The sequence below is a fragment of the Clinocottus analis genome, unplaced genomic scaffold (assembly GCF_023055335.1).
Source record: "Clinocottus analis isolate CAN_PGR_092001 unplaced genomic scaffold, fCliAna1.0.p SCAF_19, whole genome shotgun sequence".
Classification (NCBI taxonomy): Eukaryota; Metazoa; Chordata; class Actinopteri; order Perciformes; family Cottidae; genus Clinocottus; species Clinocottus analis.
Window position 1 is genome coordinate 13,764,074 of NW_027175920.1, and position 20,903 is coordinate 13,784,976.

The window sequence follows — 20,903 nt, forward strand, 5'->3', positions numbered from 1 at the left end:
GCAGCTCGGTCCGACAACAAGCAACTGTTAAACGTGTACAATGGTCAAAAGGCAATAATCAGATTTTTTTCTTCCTTTTTTTTCTTTATAAACTGTGTCAGACCTGAGCATTCCGACAATAATTGATCGATAAGAAACATTTGCAGGAGAGCATTGCATACTGCGAACAGAAGTTCGGAAACCTGAACATGGAGCAGTTGTTTTGACATCATTAGTTTCTCAAAGCTGCAGTAATGGATATGGTTTTATGTTGCCAATGGATCAGTTCATGTAAAGGTTATGGCCCTCGGGGGAATCATCACTCTGCTGCATTTTAGCGTCCTTTGTTTCACATGGCCGGCGGGAAATTCTCCCAAAACCACCATACTGTCTGAATCTGCTCATAAAGAAGTGGCAGCTAGCTGCTAACCAAAGCAAAGCATTTAGCAGCTAAAATCAGGAGTTGGTGGAGACCAAAACAGAGCTAAAAGGAAAGTAGACTTCGACTCTAAATAAATGCTATTACGCCTCTGTGGGTGCTGGATCTGTAAATAGTTAACTATTATTTGTGTGTTTAGCTTAGCTTATGGCATTGGGATGCTGCTAGTACGACAAAAAATTTCTCCTTGGAGATTAATAAAGTACTTTTCATTCATTATAACAGGGAAGTTGACAAAAGGAATAATAAGTGGCCCAGAAAATTGTTTGGATCCATTAATGCAGCTTTTCATGTGTATATTTATATACTTGATCAATTTCAAAACCAAATGTAAGCCTGAGTGTTGAGTTAAAATCCGAGGATTGAAAAAAAAAGTTAATTATTTGTTTATAATTTATGTTTGTTCTGATACAAATATAAAACAGAGTTTAACATTCTGGAGGCACTGTACACATGGTTTAATACATGCAATTCAGCAAACATGCAACTGAAGTTTAAAATCCACAATTAAACCATAAAAAGCTGATAAAAGCAACATACTATTTACTCACAAATAGATTATGTACATAGATGTTTCCTGTATGAAGGACCACATTGTAAATCAGATCATCGTCAAGTAGCTTGTGTAATGTTTGGTCCTATGCAACAATCCTCCTCTAGAGACGCATTTCAGGTGACCGAAACATTTGCGTTCCTCTGCGTGTTCAGAAATTGAGTTGTGGTGACAGTTTTTCACACTGGCGTCTCTCTCTCTCTCTCTCTCTCTCTCTCTCTCTCTCTCTCTCTCTCTCTCTCTCTCTCTCTCTCTCTCTCTCTCTTCTCTCTCTCTAGCCGGCAGTCACTTCTCAAGAACCGTCTATCAGGAACACCAGTCTGACCAAACAGACGGGGCTTTTGTTGTCCGTCTTCTTGGCTTTGAATTGCGTCCACAACACAATGTGTGGCCCTTATTTGCATCTCTTGGAAGGTTTACACACATACGAGGTTATAGCAATGTTGATTTTTTTTCCTCCCCAGTTTAAGTCTGTGTCGAGACTGTGTGCTCTTATTGCTCATGTCAGTGCAGGTTGTGTAGTTTATGATTCACGAAATGGTGTCACATCCTTGTACTTCCATCAGCAACCATTTAAAATGCAGAAAAAGTATTTTATGTCTGGGATAGTCTGAGTCTGATAAGGCCAACAAAAAACAAAAATAAACATTATTCAAAGAGGCATGAATGATAGATTTGGTTAGATGAGAAAATCGATATCAGTGCGTTTGAAAAGGGAGTTTCAGTGCCACCATTTGTTGACTTTTCTGTATTTTAAGTGAAAAGTCTTCACAACTATTGCATGGATTGCCATGATATCTGATCGGGTGCAGACGTTCATGTTTCTCTTTGGAATAACTAAAATAACTCTGATGGTCCAAATGCTATCATCAGGTCAAAATTTCAATATTCCAACATTTTGGATTGTGACCTCTAAAAAGTCAACGCTGAAGGGCCTTCAACTTGAGTTATTTCTAATGGCCAGCAGGGGGCGACTCCTCTGTTTGCAAAAAGAAGTCTGGTTGTATGGAAAAAAATAGGCTAACCGAGGCAAACCACTTCCTGACTCCACCTGCGTACCAAACAGGCATCTACAGGAATGTTTTGGTCCATTCGTCTAACTCTCACAAAGAAAGCAGATCGCATGAGGCTTTATTCTCTCAAACAATTTACTTTTTTGATCAAATTTCTACTGTAAATATTTAGTTGCTGTGTAAACATTGTCGACGGCTAAATAAAATTAAAAAAAAACTTGGCTTTTTCCAGTCCATAGCTTGGTTTGTCCTTTTGGCTTTTTGTCTTGAATGAATGGCAGCATCACATTTTGGGAGCAGCAGTGAGTTAGTATCTTCCTCCCACTCAGGACCGGAGTGGTGGGTGGAGGGAGAGGAGCTTCAGAAGGAGCTGCAGCAGCCCGACTTCTCCTTCTGTGTTTCAATGTATTCGTGGATCTGGAACTTGGGTTCATGAGGATGCTGGACGGCCCGGTGCTTCAGCTCCCTGAAGAGCAGCGGCAGACATCAGGTCAGAAAACAGCACACATGTTTATTCTTTACTAAATTAATCCACATTAGTTATTATTTGGCGGTCAAAGTAGATTTATGAGGTGCGCAGTAATTTGGCTAACCATCTGAAGAGATTATTATTATTATTATTATTAATAACATTATTATTATTATTATTATTATGAAAATAGAAACATTTTGTTGACTTAATTTACCCACGTTATTTAAAATAATTGCATTAATCATATATATATATATATATATATATATATATATATATATATATATATATATATATATATATATATATATATATTTGATGGATACATTAATGGGTGTAATTGATATTTTTTAAAGAAATAAATTAGAAATGAGGGGATCTTATGTCATTTGGTTAATTTTAAGGGATTTTATTATTAAATAGCTCTTTACAATCCCAGTTAAATGCTTAACATACATCACTATATTGAATATTTTCACTGTGTTTGAATATTATTTCATTCAATGAAATGTCCCATTTAGTGGGTTGAAACTGTAATCAAACGTGTGACTTGTCTTTGAGTTGAGAAGAGTTATCAGGTCTCATACTTGGACACAGCGGTGAAGGCCAGCTCCACGTTGACCCCCGTCTTGGCGCTCGTCTCCATGAAAGGAACCGAGTACTCCTGAGGGGAAGGAGGAGGAGCAAACAGCGGCGTTAACAGCAGAGTAAACCGTGTCAGCGGCGCTTGAACGGCGGTGAAGGAAGTGTACTCACTCTGGCCAGCCGCTCTCCTTCGTCTCTCTTGATGGCTCTGACACTGCTCATGTCAGCCTGACAGAGAGATGCAGTGCAGTTAGAATGAGACTTCAGCTCGACTTGGAAACATGTGGCTGCAGTTCACTTTGTGGCATCTCCCCGTTTACTTTCTGGAATCTTGCTTTATTTTGTGAAACTGAGGGATGCCCTCCATTTAGAAGACATCGCCAATCTCTGTGTGAAATGGCACTTTCCTACTGGCTAACAAGTAGAGGCCCTGGATAGCAGCTGATTTCAGCCACACATGTGGTCGACATGCGTCCATCACTCGTTCTCACACTCGTTGTTCTGCCCGTGGCTGAAGTCCCTGTTGCACTTCAGAGCATAAATGCATTTGTTTGTTTACAGTTTCTTTGTGAATTTCACAAGAGTTGTGCTGACCAAAATAGAAAAAACTCTGATAATGCCGGCTGGACACGCCCCTTATGCCAACTGTGTCTTACAAACATGTATTCTATATCTCCTACCATTAGAAGCCACAGTTTTCCAGTCTGGCCTCCCTGAACATCACATCCCTTTCTGTTTTCTCAAGACTTTATAACAATTGCTTCTCCTCACCTTGTTGCCCAGCAACATGATGACTACGTCGGTCTGTGCATACTCATGGATCTCCGTTAACCACGCCTAAAGAAGAGAGGCAGACAGACATGAGTCAGTCCAGAGAAAGTGTCTTTACATTTGGGAGGCAGGGTGAATTACAATAACACAGATACACACGCACATGCGCGTGAACACACGCACACACGTCACGGTTTGCTCTCTGTCGCCTTATTGTTTTTCGTCCCATATCCTGACCCCATACTTACCCTGATGTTGTCAAAGGAGGTTCTGCTGGTGATGTCGTACAGGAGGAGCAAAGCTTTAGAGAAAAGATGATCAAACATATTATTATCTGATGGCCGCCGCCCATCTCTACGGCCTGTGGGTAAGAGCAGCGGCGGGTGGTGGGTGTGTATATTTGCCTCACCGTGGGCATCTCTGTAATACGCATGTGTCACACTCCTGAACCTTTCCTGGCCCGCTGTGTCCCAAATCTGAAACAGAAAGGGAAACAAAGAACTCGGCCTGGTTCCACTTGGCACGGTCTCATTTTCAGTCGCGACACCGGCGCCCAAGAGGAAGCCGGCCTGGGCTCTAAAAATAGGCCGCCATTGTGGGAGCGCATTGAGTTTTCACCGGAGCTGATTTACTCACTGACCTGAAGTTGGACCTTGACGTCGTCAACAGTCACCACTTTATTCTGGGAGAAGAAGAGAGAGATCTGTATTGATGGTTAAAGGGCCAACACATTATCGCCTGAATAAACAAATGCATAAGAGAAAACACGTACGGCGTCTTCTAAATAACTTGAATTCATCAAGCATCTTATATTTCTGCTTCTACATCAATACACTGAACAAATACATTGAAGATTTTCAACAGCAGCACATCGACGTGACCTCATTGCTACTCATTATATTTTATCCAGTGTGTGTATGTATTTGTGGTCTCCAGAAGCGTGGTTAATATTGTGAAATGCTCGCGGTTGATGCTGCAACTTGTGGTTAAAGATGTGAAACTGTGGCATTTAGGTTTAGGGAACAAAAGTAAAACCAATAGGATACTCATGGTTTTACAATAGTTTGGCTTTAAATAACTACGGCTTAGAGTGACGCGACTCAGTGACACACAGAATCATGTTGCAACAGAGAAAATAGCTCAACTTTTGATTTCACACAAACACTGGTCCCCTGGGTGAAAGTCCTGTGTTTGTTTGACCCACATCGTCAGACTTTCTGGCTCTTAAAAAGGAAATCTGTTGCTTTTACTGTCTATTAATGACTCGGATGGGTCCACATTTGAGCTGGTTGAAAGCCCGGTGTGTCTCACATAGACGCTGAAGGCTGCCTTGTGCTTTGCTATCAAGACAATGCTGCCTCCCACACGCTGGTCACTCAGACTTAAAGTAGCTGGCTTTCTCTTCCTCCATGAGCCGCAACTCTTTGTGCTGGTGCACAACAAAGCCAATTATTTACCGTGAGCTGCTGACAGCGTGGACAGCCTGTCCTACATTGTGTTCATCGGACTCTTATGGAGTTGAGGTGGAGTGCTTATGTTTCCTGAGGGAGTCAAAACTATGAGTGCTGTCAATTCTCCAGGGCATAGGAAACTCTCCCTTAAAAGACATTGTTGTTTTTATGTTTTTGCAACATACAAAAAATTGCATTAACTTCCATTGTATTTGAGCGGAGGCAGAACTCTCACACAGATATATCTCTTGTAAACTGAGTCAATTAAACCAAAACTATCTGCATGACTTGTACTTGTGACGGACAGCTGAACCTGTGACGTTCTTAATTCCACGGAGAGAACGTCCTGTATGTAAACGACACAAACAAACACAAACCGTGAATCCAATGCCCACTGTGGCGGAGAAGGAGCCCGGGATGAACTTCCCCTGATCGAACTGCACCAGCAGCGACGTCTTCCCCACGCCGCTGTCCCCGACCAGGATTGTCTGCGAGAAAACAGTCAATAAAAATCATATCAGTGTCAGAATCAGCCTGGAATGTTTGCTTTCTGGCCGGAGGCTCATTTTGTTATTTTAGGTGATGAGTCAGCGTTTGCGTCACTGGACACGTCTGCTCTTGAGCAGTACAAGAGAATATGATCTTTTACAAGAGCCCGGCTGTGTAGCGCCATCACAGTGTGACTCACAAGCGCGAGGAGATAGCCTTCGAGACAATGAAATGAATGAAAGGCAGCGTTCAGAAGCCTCCAAGTTAGTCACTAGAGCCAGCAGTCAATACTTCATCTTCGACAGGCCGGTCTTTCATTTGTAGCCAACTTAGAAAAGTCACGCTGAGGTGCTCACCACCTCCGCACACACACATTAGTGCCCTCCAACTCTGACGAATACATTAAATGAGACACAGCCAGGCTGTTCTCTGTCTCCTCGAAAAAAAGGCTCTGGATGTGTTGATGCTCAACATGCAGCATGAGTGTCTTCACTGATGCAGAGGCTTATTTTTTACCCGGAAGTGGATTCAGTTAACGTCCGGTGTGAACAAAATGTCAAGTATTGACTTGACTTGTAAATGTTTGACCCTATCGCCAGAGATGAACTTTAGGACTGGTTCACTGTGGAAGCCTCCGCCCCCTCAATTGGTTGAATGCCATGGTTTCACAGCCAACACCAATGTCCATCTGGACAGGGACCTTTTGGTGCACACCAATGTCCATCTGGCGCTGCCTTAACTTCCTGTTATCTCTCAACCACTGGCTATCTACAGACACAAAATGCTCCCCCAAAAATGTTAAGAAATGAACAGATTGTGGAATATGTTGTTGAGGCGTCTCAGTGTGTGATCCTGTTGTGAACATCCGTAGACTTGTTGGGATTCATGTCCACAAACTGGACAAAACGGTAAAGAGAAATAATGTGTACATCCATGAGGCGATGAGTGTTTGCTACGTGAGCCATAGAAAGGAAGAAAAGTGAAGTTGTGGTGGAACTGTAACTGAGTTTAGACTTGAGGCTTATGAATGATAAAGGCTGAAAGGATTAGAGTTAAAGAGCTGGAGCGGCTTTTCTCAACAGTTACAGGTTTTAGAGCCTCCCTTTGATGTCAGCGTTTAAAGGGATTTTGGAAACTCTCAGAAGTGTGTCACTGCTGAGTTGTGGATAAAATATCGACGCGGCATCCACAATAATGTGTCCTCTGAATTTTCACTTCACATGTGTTCAGGCATCGGCGCTAACTCCTGCTAGTTAGTCTCTCTGTTAAGAGAAAGCCAGTGCAGCAATTGAAGGCCGTAATCCAAGATGGCGACGGTGAAACAGTCAATTTCGGCGTACCCAAGGCTTCAAAACGGTAGTCAATGAACCGATGGGTGACGTCACAATGACTACGTCCACTTCTTTCATCAATCTTCTCACAGCCTCAAGTGCCAAATCAGTGCTTAGAGAAAACGGTCACTTGTTTTTACACACAGAGGACGCGAGACATCATCACTCATCATGATGAATCTCTTGAAAACGGATAAGAAAGATAATCGCTGAGCGGACAAACATGTCAAGCACAACACAAACCAGCTGAATAATACAATATTAGTATTTCATCGGCTCCTCCTGCACCTTAATGGCTTCTGTTTCCTGTTTACTGGACGCCACTGAGAGCATGCAACGTAATGCCTGCACGTGAGCGTTGACGACAGAACCAGTGGAGAGAAACAAGCGCACTCGTAGTGTTACACATGCATTATGTGACGACGATGAGTGCATTTGTTGTGGGTGTGGAGGGGTAAGACGCTGTTTCCGTGGTAACAGAGGTTAGCTGGGAAGTGGGCCTGACTCATAAAAAAAACACTGGAGACTGGAGGCAATTAGGTGACAGCACCGCAGATGTTCGGGAATTAGACGTGGATGATGTGAACAGTGAGAGGCCCCGATACGAACTTCCATGGAGGCGATCATGATGAAAACACTTTAAAAAGATGCAACGTTCTCTGTTCGGGAAGTCTGAGAAACAGTGAAAGGGATTTAGAGTCACAACGTTCTGCCGATCTCCTCTGCCGAAGCGAAGCGGGAAAAGAAAGTCACTTCTATCTCCCTAGAGAGTCATAATTCTGTGGCATCGAGCCGAGAATGTAATTTAACATGAGAGTTTTCATATTGCTTTTAATTTCGACCGTTTGATATGCTGTACAGCTGGAGCTGGAATCCACAGAACAGCCACAGATTACTGCAGCTCCCAGTATCAAAAGTCTTAATTTACTCTAGTGCCGTATGTGGCGACACACTAGAGAGTGGAGATATAAACATACATTTATCCACTGTGGTGTACGTACATTTATACCATGATAGCAGTAGATATTGTGTGCATTTTAGATCAAAATAACCACATAGGAATTATTGTGTTTTGCTGACAAAAGAAGGGAAGTCACAGACGGACTGATGCATTGTGGTCCTTTGGTAATAAGAACTATGTCACACCAGCTTGTCCTTCATACTGAACAGTTAACATTTTATTTTAAAGAACTGAAAAACCACGTGGAAGAGTTGAAGTTCGAAGACAAAAACACGGACAACTCCGAGACCTGTCAATCACAGTATTCCCGCCCTAATGCATACTGTGCTGTACGGTCTATTTGACTCTAAATGGACGATAATTTACAAAAGAAACATCATGCTGTATTGAAGAAGACTTGAAACTAGAGATTGACACATAAACTTATGTTTACAAGGTTTAGTGAGGAAATAAATCAAGAGAGAAGTAGAGTCATTTTATCATCGACTTCTATGGAATCACATATTTGATGATAAGTAAGAATACAGATTTAAGGCTCATCCGCTTTAGTTTTTTTTTTCCAACCAAAAGCAACCAAACTGTTTTACATTTCTTTTGAAAAGAGCAGCTTCTATTGCGACATACAACATGCTCTTTGCAAAGCACCTGCTGCCCCTCACACAACCCAAGCCTTTACACATGCACTCACACAGACACACACTGCTCCCGGGGCAATTAAAGGCAGATGGTCCAAGTGCATGATGGTTACATTAGGGCATCCCGGGCCGTGTCTTATTGGACAATTAGTCTTATAGATTTACCCAGTTCTCGCTGATCTTTTAGGTGCAGTGACATTATAGCATGATTGTGTCTGTGTGTAGATTGCAGACACAGCCGTCACATTATTATATCTTAAATGTGATGTAATTAACTAAACATCATTGTCACTTTGGGGAAAGACATTTAAATAAAAACGTAACGTTTCTCGCAGCGACCGATATGACTGGATAGAAGAGAGTGGAGGGGCATAGCGAACTGACCGAGCATTGACCCACGGCTTCATCATATAATCTGTCACTGAAGCCCAAAGGGGGTTTCTTCTTTCTCTCTTTTCAGTCAACAGCGAGGTCAGAGGCCAGCTCTCTTGAGCTTGAAGGGATTTGTTCCTTACTGATGTCACTATGCTGTGGAGCCAGAGGAGCCAGAGCAGCCTCCATAAGGAGTCTCACAGGGATGCTGCGGGTAGCTGCTAACTCAGCATTGTTACATCCTGGTCTCGAGCTTTGACCCCTTTGGCCTGAAGGGCCCAACTGCTGCTGAGACCCGAACGCACTGCTCGAACTAGTTTTAGCCTCTATGTGAGGTTACTCAAATAGCTTTGAGTCCATTTAAAAACCCTTTACTGCAGCAGAGTCCGGTTTCAGGTTGAGCATGATGGATTCTTTGGCTTTCTGTTGAGTCTCTCAGCTGCGCTGACCGTCTCACCCAGTCTCAATACACATTAAGGCTCTGAGTTGTTGCTCAAGTTGTGTTACCGCCAGATTTGATGCTTGTTTTCCTTGTTTATACCTTACAGTGATTTAATGTTGTTGTTGTTTGGATTTTTGAAGTCTCCCTGAACTGGAAAGCACTTCCGCCCATTTGCTTGAAAAGTACAATTAAATCATTATTATTTCATCAATAATGATAAGGATGGTTGCCACATTGCAGAGGATTGTTGACTCCTTCATCTAATTGGACAACATGAGTGCTATATTAACACAACACGTTGAGGGAGACACACGTGACCTCATTCGAGGCCGCATTCCAATCTGAAGCAGGAAGCTGTTGAGTGAGTAGCACTGACAGATCATTACAGACAGAATTGTGTGGGGGGTTTTTTTCGGATTTGACGCGCAGCGAGTCTGGAAAGCGACCAAGTGAAACGGCAACCAAGTGAAGATCAGCACCACGGAGAGCGCAACAACACCGCGTCCAGCACGCGACGCGTACCCGCGTCTGGAGGACTTTTTTGGGGGGGGGGGGGTTTAAGGGTAAAATGCCAGCCAATAAAGAGGTAAATAATAGGAAGAATAACAAGAGACTATGAGGAAAACACGTCTTAAAGAAAGCGCACCAAAGTTACAGATACATACAAAAAAGGAAACATATCCTCATACCTTGTGCACGAAGTCTTCGTCGTACGTCGGAGCCGGCGGGGTCTTCGCCTGGCTGTCCGCGGTCTCTCTGGACTCGTAGCCGCTATCGGGATGGATCTCCGGGTATGCCGTGGTGTAGTGTGCCGAGATCGGCTCCATCGACTCCATCCGCTCCATCCTGCCGTCCTCCATGCGCGCGCTTTTGTTTTCTCACAGCGGAGGAGCTGGTGAGGAGAATGAGAGCTGACGGAACACGCAACCTTCTCTCTCTCTGTCTCTCTCTCTCTCTCTCTCTCTCTCTCTCTCTCTCTCTCTCTCTCTCTCTCTCTCTCTCTCTCTCTCTCCCTCTCTCTCTCTCTCTCTCTGTCCCCACGCCTTCTCTCTGTGATTTAAAAGGCATGTCGTGACCACGTAGCCGGATGCGATACCAGCGCAAGGGGGATGGAAGAGAAGTGAATGAGAGTGGATGGGAGGAGATCAAGAGGATGGGAGGAGATCAAGAGGATGGGGATGAAGATGAGGAGGAGGAGGTGAACAATGTAAACGTTCTACATTATCAGCAGCTCACATGTTGTTTTTTGTCCAAATCTGCCCATTTTATATTTACATTGAAACGTATATACACCGATAATCACAAACACACACACACACGCACACACACGCACACACACACACACACACGCACACACACACAAATACAGCAGGTAATTGCAAGGAATAACACTGACATGGTCGGCCTATTAGCGTGGTCCATTGCGCATGTCCGCTGGTTCCACTAGAGTTTGCACGAGAGTCGCTTCTTCTTTCTTTTCTTTTGGAGTTTCCCCGCAGTGTTTCTGCTGTAACCCGCCTCCTCCCGCCTCATGTTAATATTCACCCGCAGGTTATTCCCGGAGGTGCATGAAGAGTTTGGGACATTTAGTTTGGTGAATACTTCGTCTCCTCCACTGACAGTTTGGTTAAACTCTCCAAAACGCGCGCGAGAGACGGAAGCGTCGCTTCTGCTTCACCAGCGAGAGACTCGCGATGAGTCCGGAGCTGCTGACCGCCATCGTGGCTTCTGGTGAGTGCGCGGGCCGGAGCACTGTGTTTTATACATGGAAGCGCAATACTGCCAGGAAAATAAAGAAAATATGAGGCAAAAAAAGTCAGAATTATGAGATAAGAAAGACGAAAAATATGAGAAAGTCATAATTATGAGATATAAAGTCATAAATATGAGTTAGAAAGTAATATGTTTCTATTGCACTGTGTTGATTGTTGTTTGTCTAATGCATGCAGCACCCTGCCCAGACAAATTCTTCAAACTGTATGTCTCATGTGTTATGTGTTGCATAACAAATGGCTCCGTTTCTGATTCTGATTTCTGAATTTCTATCTCAATATTTTTAATAAATGGGCTTCCATACTTCTCTGACATGATGTAAAAGAAGTGAGCTAAAGCATCGTCGCTCTGCTTAAGTGGTCTTTAAAAAAAAAAAGGATTCTTGCTAACAAAAACCACATGTGTTTTTTACCAGTAATTATACTGTGTGCATGTGGGAAGAGATGGCCACAAGGTAAGATTTCTGTATATTTACTTTTTCCAGGTTTAAAAATAATAATAATAATTGATGAATATATATATATATATATATATATATATATATATATATATATATATATATATATATAATGTATTGCCAAATGTATTAATTTCAAGATTCATTTCATAGCCATACTGATCTAGTTGTGTATTTATTTATTTCATATCAAATAGTTACAAAGTAACACAACATGTGTTTGACATGTGAACTGCAACGTAACAATGGAAACTGTCCTGGATTGACCAATACACGACTCTACTTGTGAAAAGACACTTTGGTTATAGTTTTTCTTCAGAATTGTGAATTGGACCGTTACAAATGGCCGCCCTCACGTTGTGCATTTGCTCCACTCAAGACGTGAACTTTACTGCGTGGTGTCCATACGTGCAGGTGGACATCTCCCCGCCGACTGCCTTCATACCTCATAACACAGTGTGCTGTTCCTCTCTCCCGCCTCAGGGTCCTGTGTAGCCATTTGTTTAATGATGCTGATGCTGGTGATGGTCCTGTACAGGAACGATCCTCTCTGCTGCAGATTCAGACCCAGCAGGACTGAACGCGTAAGAACAAATACGGTCTAACCACAGAGAGACTTCAGCCTCCTGTCCCGTCAACTGTGCTTTAAGAATTTACAGATTTCACCCCTTCAGCTTTTTGGGATGTGATTGTCTTTAGATGCCGTCATACAGTTGTAACCTCACCCCACTTCCCCCCTGAACACACTCTCTGCACAATCTTTTTTGTGTCATTTATGATGAATAGAATTAACATAGCATATGGTGTACAGACGCCCATGGAGCGCTGGATATAATTGAAGCAATTTAAAATAAATAAACCAACAACCAAACCAAAAACAGGAGAGCAGTCCCAGAGCAGTCAGGTCTCATCCAGCATGCGTAGCTATACCTGCGGAAACAATAGGATGCGCTCTAATTTGTAGATATCCCGCAAAATGATGTCATATGTTGGACACGCGATCATGAACGAGTACAACAGCAAGCTGACCGCTGTTTGTTCCCCACGTGAAATCAGATTTATTTGTTACGTAAGTTGCGTAATTCAGTGATGGCATTGATTTTATACGATGATCTTTTCCTTAACATAGTACTTAGTACAACTTAGTAATTCAAGATCTTTTCCTAAACTTGAATGATCTTTTTCTTAAACCTAACTAAGTATTTCATAATCTTTTCCTAAACCTAAAACCGGTTATATGCCCGGCCCCCGCGAGACAGCGATGTGTCCTTGAGCAAGACACTTAACCCTGAAATTGCTCCTGTAGCTGCGACTACGGTGTATGAAAGTTAGATAGTCCTGATGTGGCACCTTGCATGGGAGCTCCTCTCATCAGTGTGTGAATGATTCCTATGTAAACCGTCTTTGAGTATTCAGAAAACTGCTATATTAAACCTAACTAAGTATTTGATGGTCTTTTTCTAAACCTAACTAGTATTTCACAATCTTTTCCTAAAGGTAACTAGTATCAGACGATCTTTTCCTGAAGCTAACTACATAGTTTTGTTAGGACTTTGCTGTGAAGATCGAAGTTTATTCTGAAAAGACTATGTGTGTTAATGAGCGGAAATTGGCACAAGGTGCTGGACCTTGGTAGGAAAACGCACCAAAAATAAGAATGAACTCTTCATGATATGAACCGTTGTGTAAGGAGACGTTGGCTGGAGCAAACAGCCACCCTGTGTGCGTTGTGTACGCACCAACCTGTACTATGCTGGAGACAAAAAAGGTTTCAGTTAGTTTGTATTCATTTAATGAATGGTGCTCAATACGTAATTCAGTGCATATACAGCACATCCACGTGCCTGTAAGAAGTGGACAGAGTCATTTTGAGGTCCCCCGTTGGCTTGTGAACTTCCACTTTGAACGCTTGAGTTTGGTGTTTTGGCCGTCGCCATCTTGGATTATGGTCGTTGCCATCTTGACTTTTTGAAACCACGGAGAGGAAGTGGTCATATTTGGACCATATTTAAAAGAATGCATTAAGACATGCATTAACATGGACACCCATCAATCAAAGCATTAAATACAATAGGGCAACTAAACTGTATTAACTATCAAATCCAGATCATGCCACAGGATTCCTCTACAAGGCTGGGCTACAATATTAGCAAACTGCCTTCAATGCTGCACATTCCTGAACAAATTTGCAGTCATCAAATTACCTAAACTCCCCTGACATGGAGGCAACCTGGAGGTTTTGGGGCCCCTGAGGGTCTGAGGCCCCTTGGCAGATTTTGCCAAAGTCCTAATAATAAAAAAGGAATGTAAAGGACAGATCAAGAATTTAGGACAAATATTAAGATATTTCCTTAAGGTGAGGGCAAACCACACACCACCACCACTGGAGCTCATGGGGATGCTAAGCTAAGCTAAGAACTAGAAACTAATAGAAACATGAGGAAAAGCTTTGCTGTGGTTGTTGAATTGAGACAAATTGCCAATGATCTCTTACCTCCCAGGATGAGCCTCCCTATCACCACACCAGGCACTCTTTGACGAGCATCCCCTGTAACGCGCACAATGCTGCCATGAACCAGGGAGCTACTGGACCACAGGTAAAAACAGATCATCTGACGGGAACTGATGGCCGCAAAGATTTGAAATGTATCTGCCAGAAGTTTTATATCCATTGTTGTGTCTGCTCGTGTGTGTGTGTGTGTGTGTGTGTGTGTGTGTGTGTGTGTGTGTGTGTGTGTATGCAATCTAGCTCTCTGGGAGGCTGTTTGTTGTTGGGAAGCCACACGACTACCACCTGAATGGGGCTCCGCCGAGGCTGCCGTCCTACGAAAGCGTCCGTAAGATGGACCGTCAGAGACGGATCCACAGTATGATCTCACAGCGCTTCGGCCTCATTGGCTGCTCTGACGAGGTGAGCCAACCGCAGTTCAGTTTGGTCCTGTCGGGGGGCGTTTCTCAAAATGACAGTTGGATGTTTTGGGAAATGCCAATACCGCTCTCATGTCTGTGGGATAAGTATAGAACTGAAATCAGGAGGCACTTAGCCTAGCTTAGCATCAAGAATAGCCCAGCTGTCGCTCAAAAACTGCACCGACAAACTGCGACTCTCTCAAGGTGTAAAGTCATCTTTCATATTGGCAATAATCATATGTGTATTTCAAGGCACATTTCAAACATCTACTAGCTAACAACTGTTTATATTTATTTCCTTAAATAAGCTCCCATGGGAGACACCAGAAGGGGAGGGACTCCTCCTCCCCTTAAGCACAACACCAGACTACAGAGCCCACAATGTTTTTTATTGTGGGAACGAGTTAATTATCTTGTGTGCAAAAGATAGTAACTTCCTCCAACAGGATATTTAGGTCATGGGATAATAATAAATATGTCATCTTTGGGCATTTTGGGGCTCCATATTGAAATGCGTTATTAGTATATTATTTATTTTATTTATTTTTATTATATATTTATTTTTGTCACGTTCCATTCTAGCCACCAACGTATGAAGAAACCCTTCGCCAATCCGTCGCCATTCCACCTGAAAATCTGGATGTTCACCCGTCAGTCTGCCTCCAGGATCACAACTCAGACCACAATGAAGACACGCACAACCCCGGTCGGCCGTCCTCCTCCTACTGCCCGGCACAAAGCTCCAGGTTACCGTCTGTCTGATGGCCCTGGAGTTCTTTTGGCCAAGTCACAGAATGATGAAGGGGAAAGAGGGGCTACAGTTGTTAGAGCCAAGAGGGTGACGCCGTTGGCGGACAAGAGAAGCGTTTCGAGAAGGGATTGCTTGTGCTTTGAGGCAGAGCTGTTGATGGATCACTGGGATCCTGCTTGGATGTATTCTCATGGCTGTACACCCCCCAAGGCTGACAATGACACATCTCTCTGCATTGTCCATTCAATTCCCGGCAGGCTTCACATTGTGGTTTTCCAAGAATGGTTTAATGGGAGAATGGATTTAAATGTTTGACAAATGTGATTCTTTCGAGGGTGATATTTTTGTACTGAAGGCTTTTTATTCAACATCTTTGAATTGAACGCATTTGACATCAATTAAATCCTGAACGTCCAGTGTTTCTTTGCATCAGGCCTTCACTCTGAAAAGAGTCTAGGAACAACATTCAGACCACCGTAGGATGCCAATGCTGGACCCACATCCCGACCTTGATGTGCTAATGTTCAGCAGCTACTGTTTAGGCTCCCATTTTCACCTGTTTCATGCTAACGTTCGCTAATTGGCGCTTCACCAGACGGCAACCTCTGGTTCTGCTGGGTGAAGCCGACGCTGGAAATGTCTTAAAACGTTCATTATCTCGTATGGCCAGAAGGGGGCGGCAACTCTGGTTCCAAAATAAGTCTGATTGTATAGAAGTCTGGTTGTATAGAAGTCTACGAGAAGATGACTCTACTACTCTTTTGATTTATTCCCTCAGAAAACATTGTAAACATGAGTTTATGTCTTAATCTCTAGTTTCAAATCTTCTTCAATACAGCGTGATGTTCAATTAGTAAAACATGGTCCATTTAGAGTCAAACAGACGATAAAGCAGAGTATGCTTTAGGGTGGGCTTACTCTGAGATAAAAAGTCGACAAAGTGATTTCAGTTCATCTTGTTGGGGACACGAATATCTGTGTCAAACTTAATGACAATACATCAAATCATTGTTGAGATATTTCACTCAAAACCGAAAGGGCCCACCTCATTGTAGAGTCGAAGGAAAAAAAAAAAGACGGAGTAATTGTTATATAAAACTGTAAATCATAGCTTGAGAAACCTTTTCACTTTGCTGTGTGTCACATTTACTCTTAACCAGTAACATATAGACTGATATTTAAATGGTAAATGGACCCGTACTTGTATAATGCTTTTCTAGCCTTCCGACCACTCAAAGCGCACACATCTGAACACAATCTCACATGTGTACCTTTTATTATAACACCCAAATTATTCAAATAGTCCTGGTTGCAGAGTTACACTCTTCTTAGTTTAGGTATACATTTTTCAAGCAAAGGGCTTTAAAGTAGGATGGTTTCTAACCAGTAGAATCTGGGAATCATGAATCTCTCTCCAAAGGTTCATGGTAATTCATCCCAGAGTTAAGATATTTAACTTTAAAAAAAACTGTCAAGGGGATCACTAAAGTCAGTAGGCGTCATCCTCTGAGGACCAGTAATGTGTTGTGCAAAGTTTAATGCTAATCTAACAGCTGTAGAGATATTTCAGCAGTTGACCCACCAACCGAGATGAAAAACTACAGCATGAATGTTTCAACATGTTGTTTAAAAGTAAACTTCTTTCACACAGAGTTTCTACACATTTCCAGACTGTAAAAGAAAAAACAAACAAACTCAGATGATTCCCAGTCATAGATGCGTCTCCCTTGCAAGCCTGAGTGTTGCTTCCACAGTAAATGTGTTTGGCCTGCACTCAACCACCAACAACGGCCACTTTGAGTTCGAGAGGTAAAGTTACTCTTTAACCCGAAACAATCACTAACCACAGAAACCAGGAAGCATCTGGGTGAACAAGACTGCACTTTGTTTGTGCGCACGCAGAGGACTTTCATGACTCATTGTCTTCTTTTTGGGGGAAAATATTTCAAATAGTCCATTCCAGGCTCGTGGAAATATTGCTCAGCTTCATTGCGGCATGTTGTCCAATCAGACATCTCAGCAATAGAACACCATGCCTGTAAACTCCTCGCATCCATCACTCTGCTTCATGACAGCGTTCCAACTCCCATGTGGTGTACCAGGCGTCACCCACACTCCCACCTGCATACCACAAGCCGCTGAGCTGCAACAGGTCCTGTTTTTCTCTTGATTCCTGTTGAAAGGTTGTATCATTCACAACTCACTTGATACAGAGTGTTTCACATGAAGGTCGTGGCCTGGTAAAGGTTTCCTTTCAACCAAGTCACAGGGATCTTAATCCTTTCAAGGCATTACTCTCCGGGTTACTTTCTTTTTTTTCCTTCGAGAACTTCCAATATGTGAATAAAACACACCAGCTACGTGAATGTGGACCTGACTTTGGTAAACTCATCAACATAAAGTTATGAAGAAGTGATTGTACAACATCTTGTGGTCAGTTTTTGGTATTGCACATTTTACATTGAAAAAAAATAATTTATTCCTTCCCTACAATATTTGTAAACTGGTTCCCATTAAAGCTGTGTGTAGGCTTAGCTAGCATCCGCCCGAAAAACCCAGCCCGTGTTCATTACTGATGAAAGTAGCAAGCAGCTCCAACGGGGTTTATTGATTACTGTTGGGATGTAAAGAGAATTTTTAAAAAAATTTAAAAAATGAATTTAGGTGTACAAATGTAACCCATGATAATACCTCTGACACAAAAGCCAAGTCTTCACATGTTAAGTCTTTCACTTATAAAACTTTAATACAGTTCAGTGTTACAGAGGGTTGTCCAGACCACAAAGCAGCTCAGTGAGCAGTAACTGTCACGTAGTTATGCGCCCGTATCATGGATTACACTGGGATGTTATTTATTATCAAACACAGGAATTTGCCACATTGTTGTCCCCAAAAACACAAAATCCATCAAATATTCACTGGAAATGTTTTTCTTTTTACATTTGATTCAGTCGTGTTTTGTATAAATAAACTGAACAAATCAATAAATAAACATCCAATGTGTGACAGAGTTCAACTTCTGTTGGTAGCAGCCATAGAGGGAGTCACATAATTATGTAACTCAGAGACAGGAAGCCGAGGAGGAGCCAAGAGTCTGCAGGTGTCCGACTGCTCTTTGGCTGATGGTGCGCTGCTCACTCACATCTCCGGAAAACAGTGACAGTTCCAAAAACAAATCCTTCTTGATCGTGGTCCACCGTGAAAATACCAGGGGAAACGACGACGTCCTAGTCCGGTCCAGTCTCAGACCATGTCCACCAGTTTAAACTTACCCTCCTGTTTGACTGGCAGGACGTTGACGAAGGTCTTGTAGAGCACAGTTCCTTTTGGCAGCTTGGTGATGACCCGGGTGGCTTCGGGGCTGCGCGGCGGCGGGACGTAGACCTCCTTGGTGTACCGGACGTAGCCCTCCTCCATGGCGTAGAGTGTGTTGTTGGTTCCCATGCCCACCTGAGGGACAGGAGGCACAATGAGAATGTGTACATTTACAAAACACCGAATCTACGTTTGACTCGACATGGAAAGTGTTGCTTACGTTAGCTCCTGGGTGATACATCAACGCCCTCTGTGTTGCAAGGATGTTACCCGCATGGACATAATGACCTTGTGAACAGATGAAAAGAGACTGTTAGATTACATTATGACCATGACAGGAGTTAACACCTCTCCGTGGAATCGATTACAGGTTAAATGTAGTCCATGGGGGCAGGACATTCCTCAGTGTGTGCTATATTCTCCATTGAAAAAGTTTCTGCACATGGAACTGGAGTGCCTACATGTACCAGGGTGGAGGTTTGACAAGTTGTTTTTGAACTGCATCTCAAGCACGGCACCCCCTGCTGACTGATTTATGAAACACAAGATGAAGTAGTTTGTAGTTCCATGTCTGAACGCCGCTGAATGCAGGAGGTACATCCGATCTTGCAGCAGAATAACTCAGCTTTCTCGGTCGATAAAGCACGGACTGAGGAATTTACTGCTTCAATTGACTACACATATACCATCCACACTAAACGGACATAAACATAAAGAAGTGGCACATTTATATGTTTGAATTAGCACTTTTTTTAACCTTCATAATGGAGGATGTATTGCATTTTTTGGGGGCTGGGGTGGTCATTATAATTTGTTTCCCCATGAGGGTTATTCATAGTAAGAAAGATATACAAAGTGTTAGCTATCTCCATTTATAGTATGCAATTAGTTTAACCTTTAGTGTATAAGCTTATCTATTTTACTGCAGTTTGAATAACAATAATCATCTAAGCATTGCCACACTGTCACATGGCAGCTGAATAGCTACAGCACTTATTAAAAGTGATTTAAAAACAATGCATTATTACCGTCGTATTTCTTGGAGCCATATCTCCGCCCGGGACTCTTCCCTCCGGTGTTCTTGCTGCTGCCGCCGGCCTTCTTGGACGCAAACCTTACAGCTTCCAGAAGAGAGGTCTGGCCCGGTACCAGCAGACCTGAAACCAGCAGCACAGAGAATTCCAGTGTTAAAGAGAAACCATAATCTTATTGTGGGTTAATTTATAAATGTCCCAATCAGAATTTCAAAACATCAATAACACAAATTATCAATAAGACAAACACATTATGCCAGTAGAAATCGATCCTTCGCGTATAAGCAGGACACAGAACACAGTATAAATACAACACACTATATAAATACTCAATGCAGTTTAACAGATAAAAGACTAAAGAGAAAACATTAGAAAGTTGGCAAAAAACTGGTTACACCGGGTTTAAGTCTCTCCAGCTGTTAAAGTCGACTGCAGCTGATCCAGATGTGATCAGCTGCTGCAATCACCAGGACCCGACGTCGCGTCACGTGACGCTGCCAGGAAAGGACATCTCATTTCTCTTAAAACATATTTCCTCGTTTCCTCTCTCTTCTCGCATGGTTTACTTGAGTCTTTCCAGGCATCCCGGGTGTGAGGGACGTAAGATAAAAGACGTCATTGAGGTAAACGGGGCTGCAATTAAGAGACTTGGGATGCACCCTATGACACTCGCTGCTAATTTACACGTTGAGCTATATCTGCGAGGTAGCTCAATTAGCTTGTTTCAGATTAAAAACGTTGTTCAATGTTTACAGAAAGCCCTTAACTACTGAAAATAAATTTGCTTTTTTGTCACGTCGGCTCGATACATTTGTAAATATTGGTAGAACGTGTAAAATACAAATTTAGGTAGTTCATACCTGCTCTGGACTTCAGTATCAAGGACGCCAGTGCCGCCATCTTGAACACATACTGACGTCGTCTGCGCAATTGCGTCACATCCGGTTATGTTTGCTGCATTCAAGAGCCAGTCCTTTCTCAGCAGAGTACACATACTGACTCTATTTATTGCACAAGCTGGAGAGAAATGCAGTCAAAAGTCATGAAATGCCAATAAAAGTAACTATTACGATCGCTTTATGAAGACATATCTACAAACAATACTTGAACAACAACAATGTTTTAAATGCTTCTAAGTTTATAGGATTCTGAGTTTATGATTTACAAAAT

General features: G+C 42.6%; 3 protein-coding genes across 4 annotated transcripts; 1 reads left to right on the top strand and 2 right to left on the bottom strand.

Moving 5' to 3' along the window:
• Positions 1-1,207: 1,207 nt before the first annotated feature.
• Positions 1,208-10,432, bottom strand: LOC137789456 (ras-related protein Rab-37-like). The gene is made up of 9 exons (XM_068583076.1): positions 10,183-10,432; positions 5,641-5,751; positions 4,453-4,494; positions 4,222-4,288; positions 4,061-4,113; positions 3,813-3,878; positions 3,213-3,269; positions 3,044-3,120; positions 1,208-2,450 (listed from the first exon to the last, which is right to left on the bottom strand). The coding sequence occupies exons 1-9, from the start codon at positions 10,351-10,353 to the stop codon at positions 2,345-2,347; spliced, it is 750 nt and encodes a 249-aa protein (XP_068439177.1). The 5' UTR covers positions 10,354-10,432; the 3' UTR covers positions 1,208-2,344.
• A 219-nt stretch (positions 10,433-10,651) lies between these two features.
• LOC137789458 (uncharacterized) lies at positions 10,652-18,269 on the top strand. Of its 2 annotated transcripts, XM_068583077.1 has the most exons (7): positions 10,652-10,691; positions 11,045-11,224; positions 11,682-11,720; positions 12,207-12,307; positions 14,225-14,320; positions 14,473-14,634; positions 15,216-18,269. In XM_068583077.1, exons 2-7 carry the CDS (start codon positions 11,188-11,190, stop codon positions 15,393-15,395), a joined length of 615 nt encoding a protein of 204 aa, XP_068439178.1. In that variant the 5' UTR covers positions 10,652-10,691; positions 11,045-11,187; the 3' UTR covers positions 15,396-18,269. The 2 variants fall into 2 exon arrangements, with proteins under 2 accessions (XP_068439178.1, XP_068439179.1); XM_068583078.1 differs by lacking the exon at positions 11,682-11,720.
• On the bottom strand, positions 18,105-20,645 carry mrpl27 (mitochondrial ribosomal protein L27). The gene is made up of 4 exons (XM_068583079.1): positions 20,594-20,645; positions 19,728-19,856; positions 18,920-18,987; positions 18,105-18,834 (listed from the first exon to the last, which is right to left on the bottom strand). Exons 1-4 carry the CDS (start codon positions 20,631-20,633, stop codon positions 18,628-18,630), a joined length of 444 nt encoding a protein of 147 aa, XP_068439180.1. The 5' UTR covers positions 20,634-20,645; the 3' UTR covers positions 18,105-18,627.
• Between the last annotated feature and the right edge of the window lie 258 nt (positions 20,646-20,903).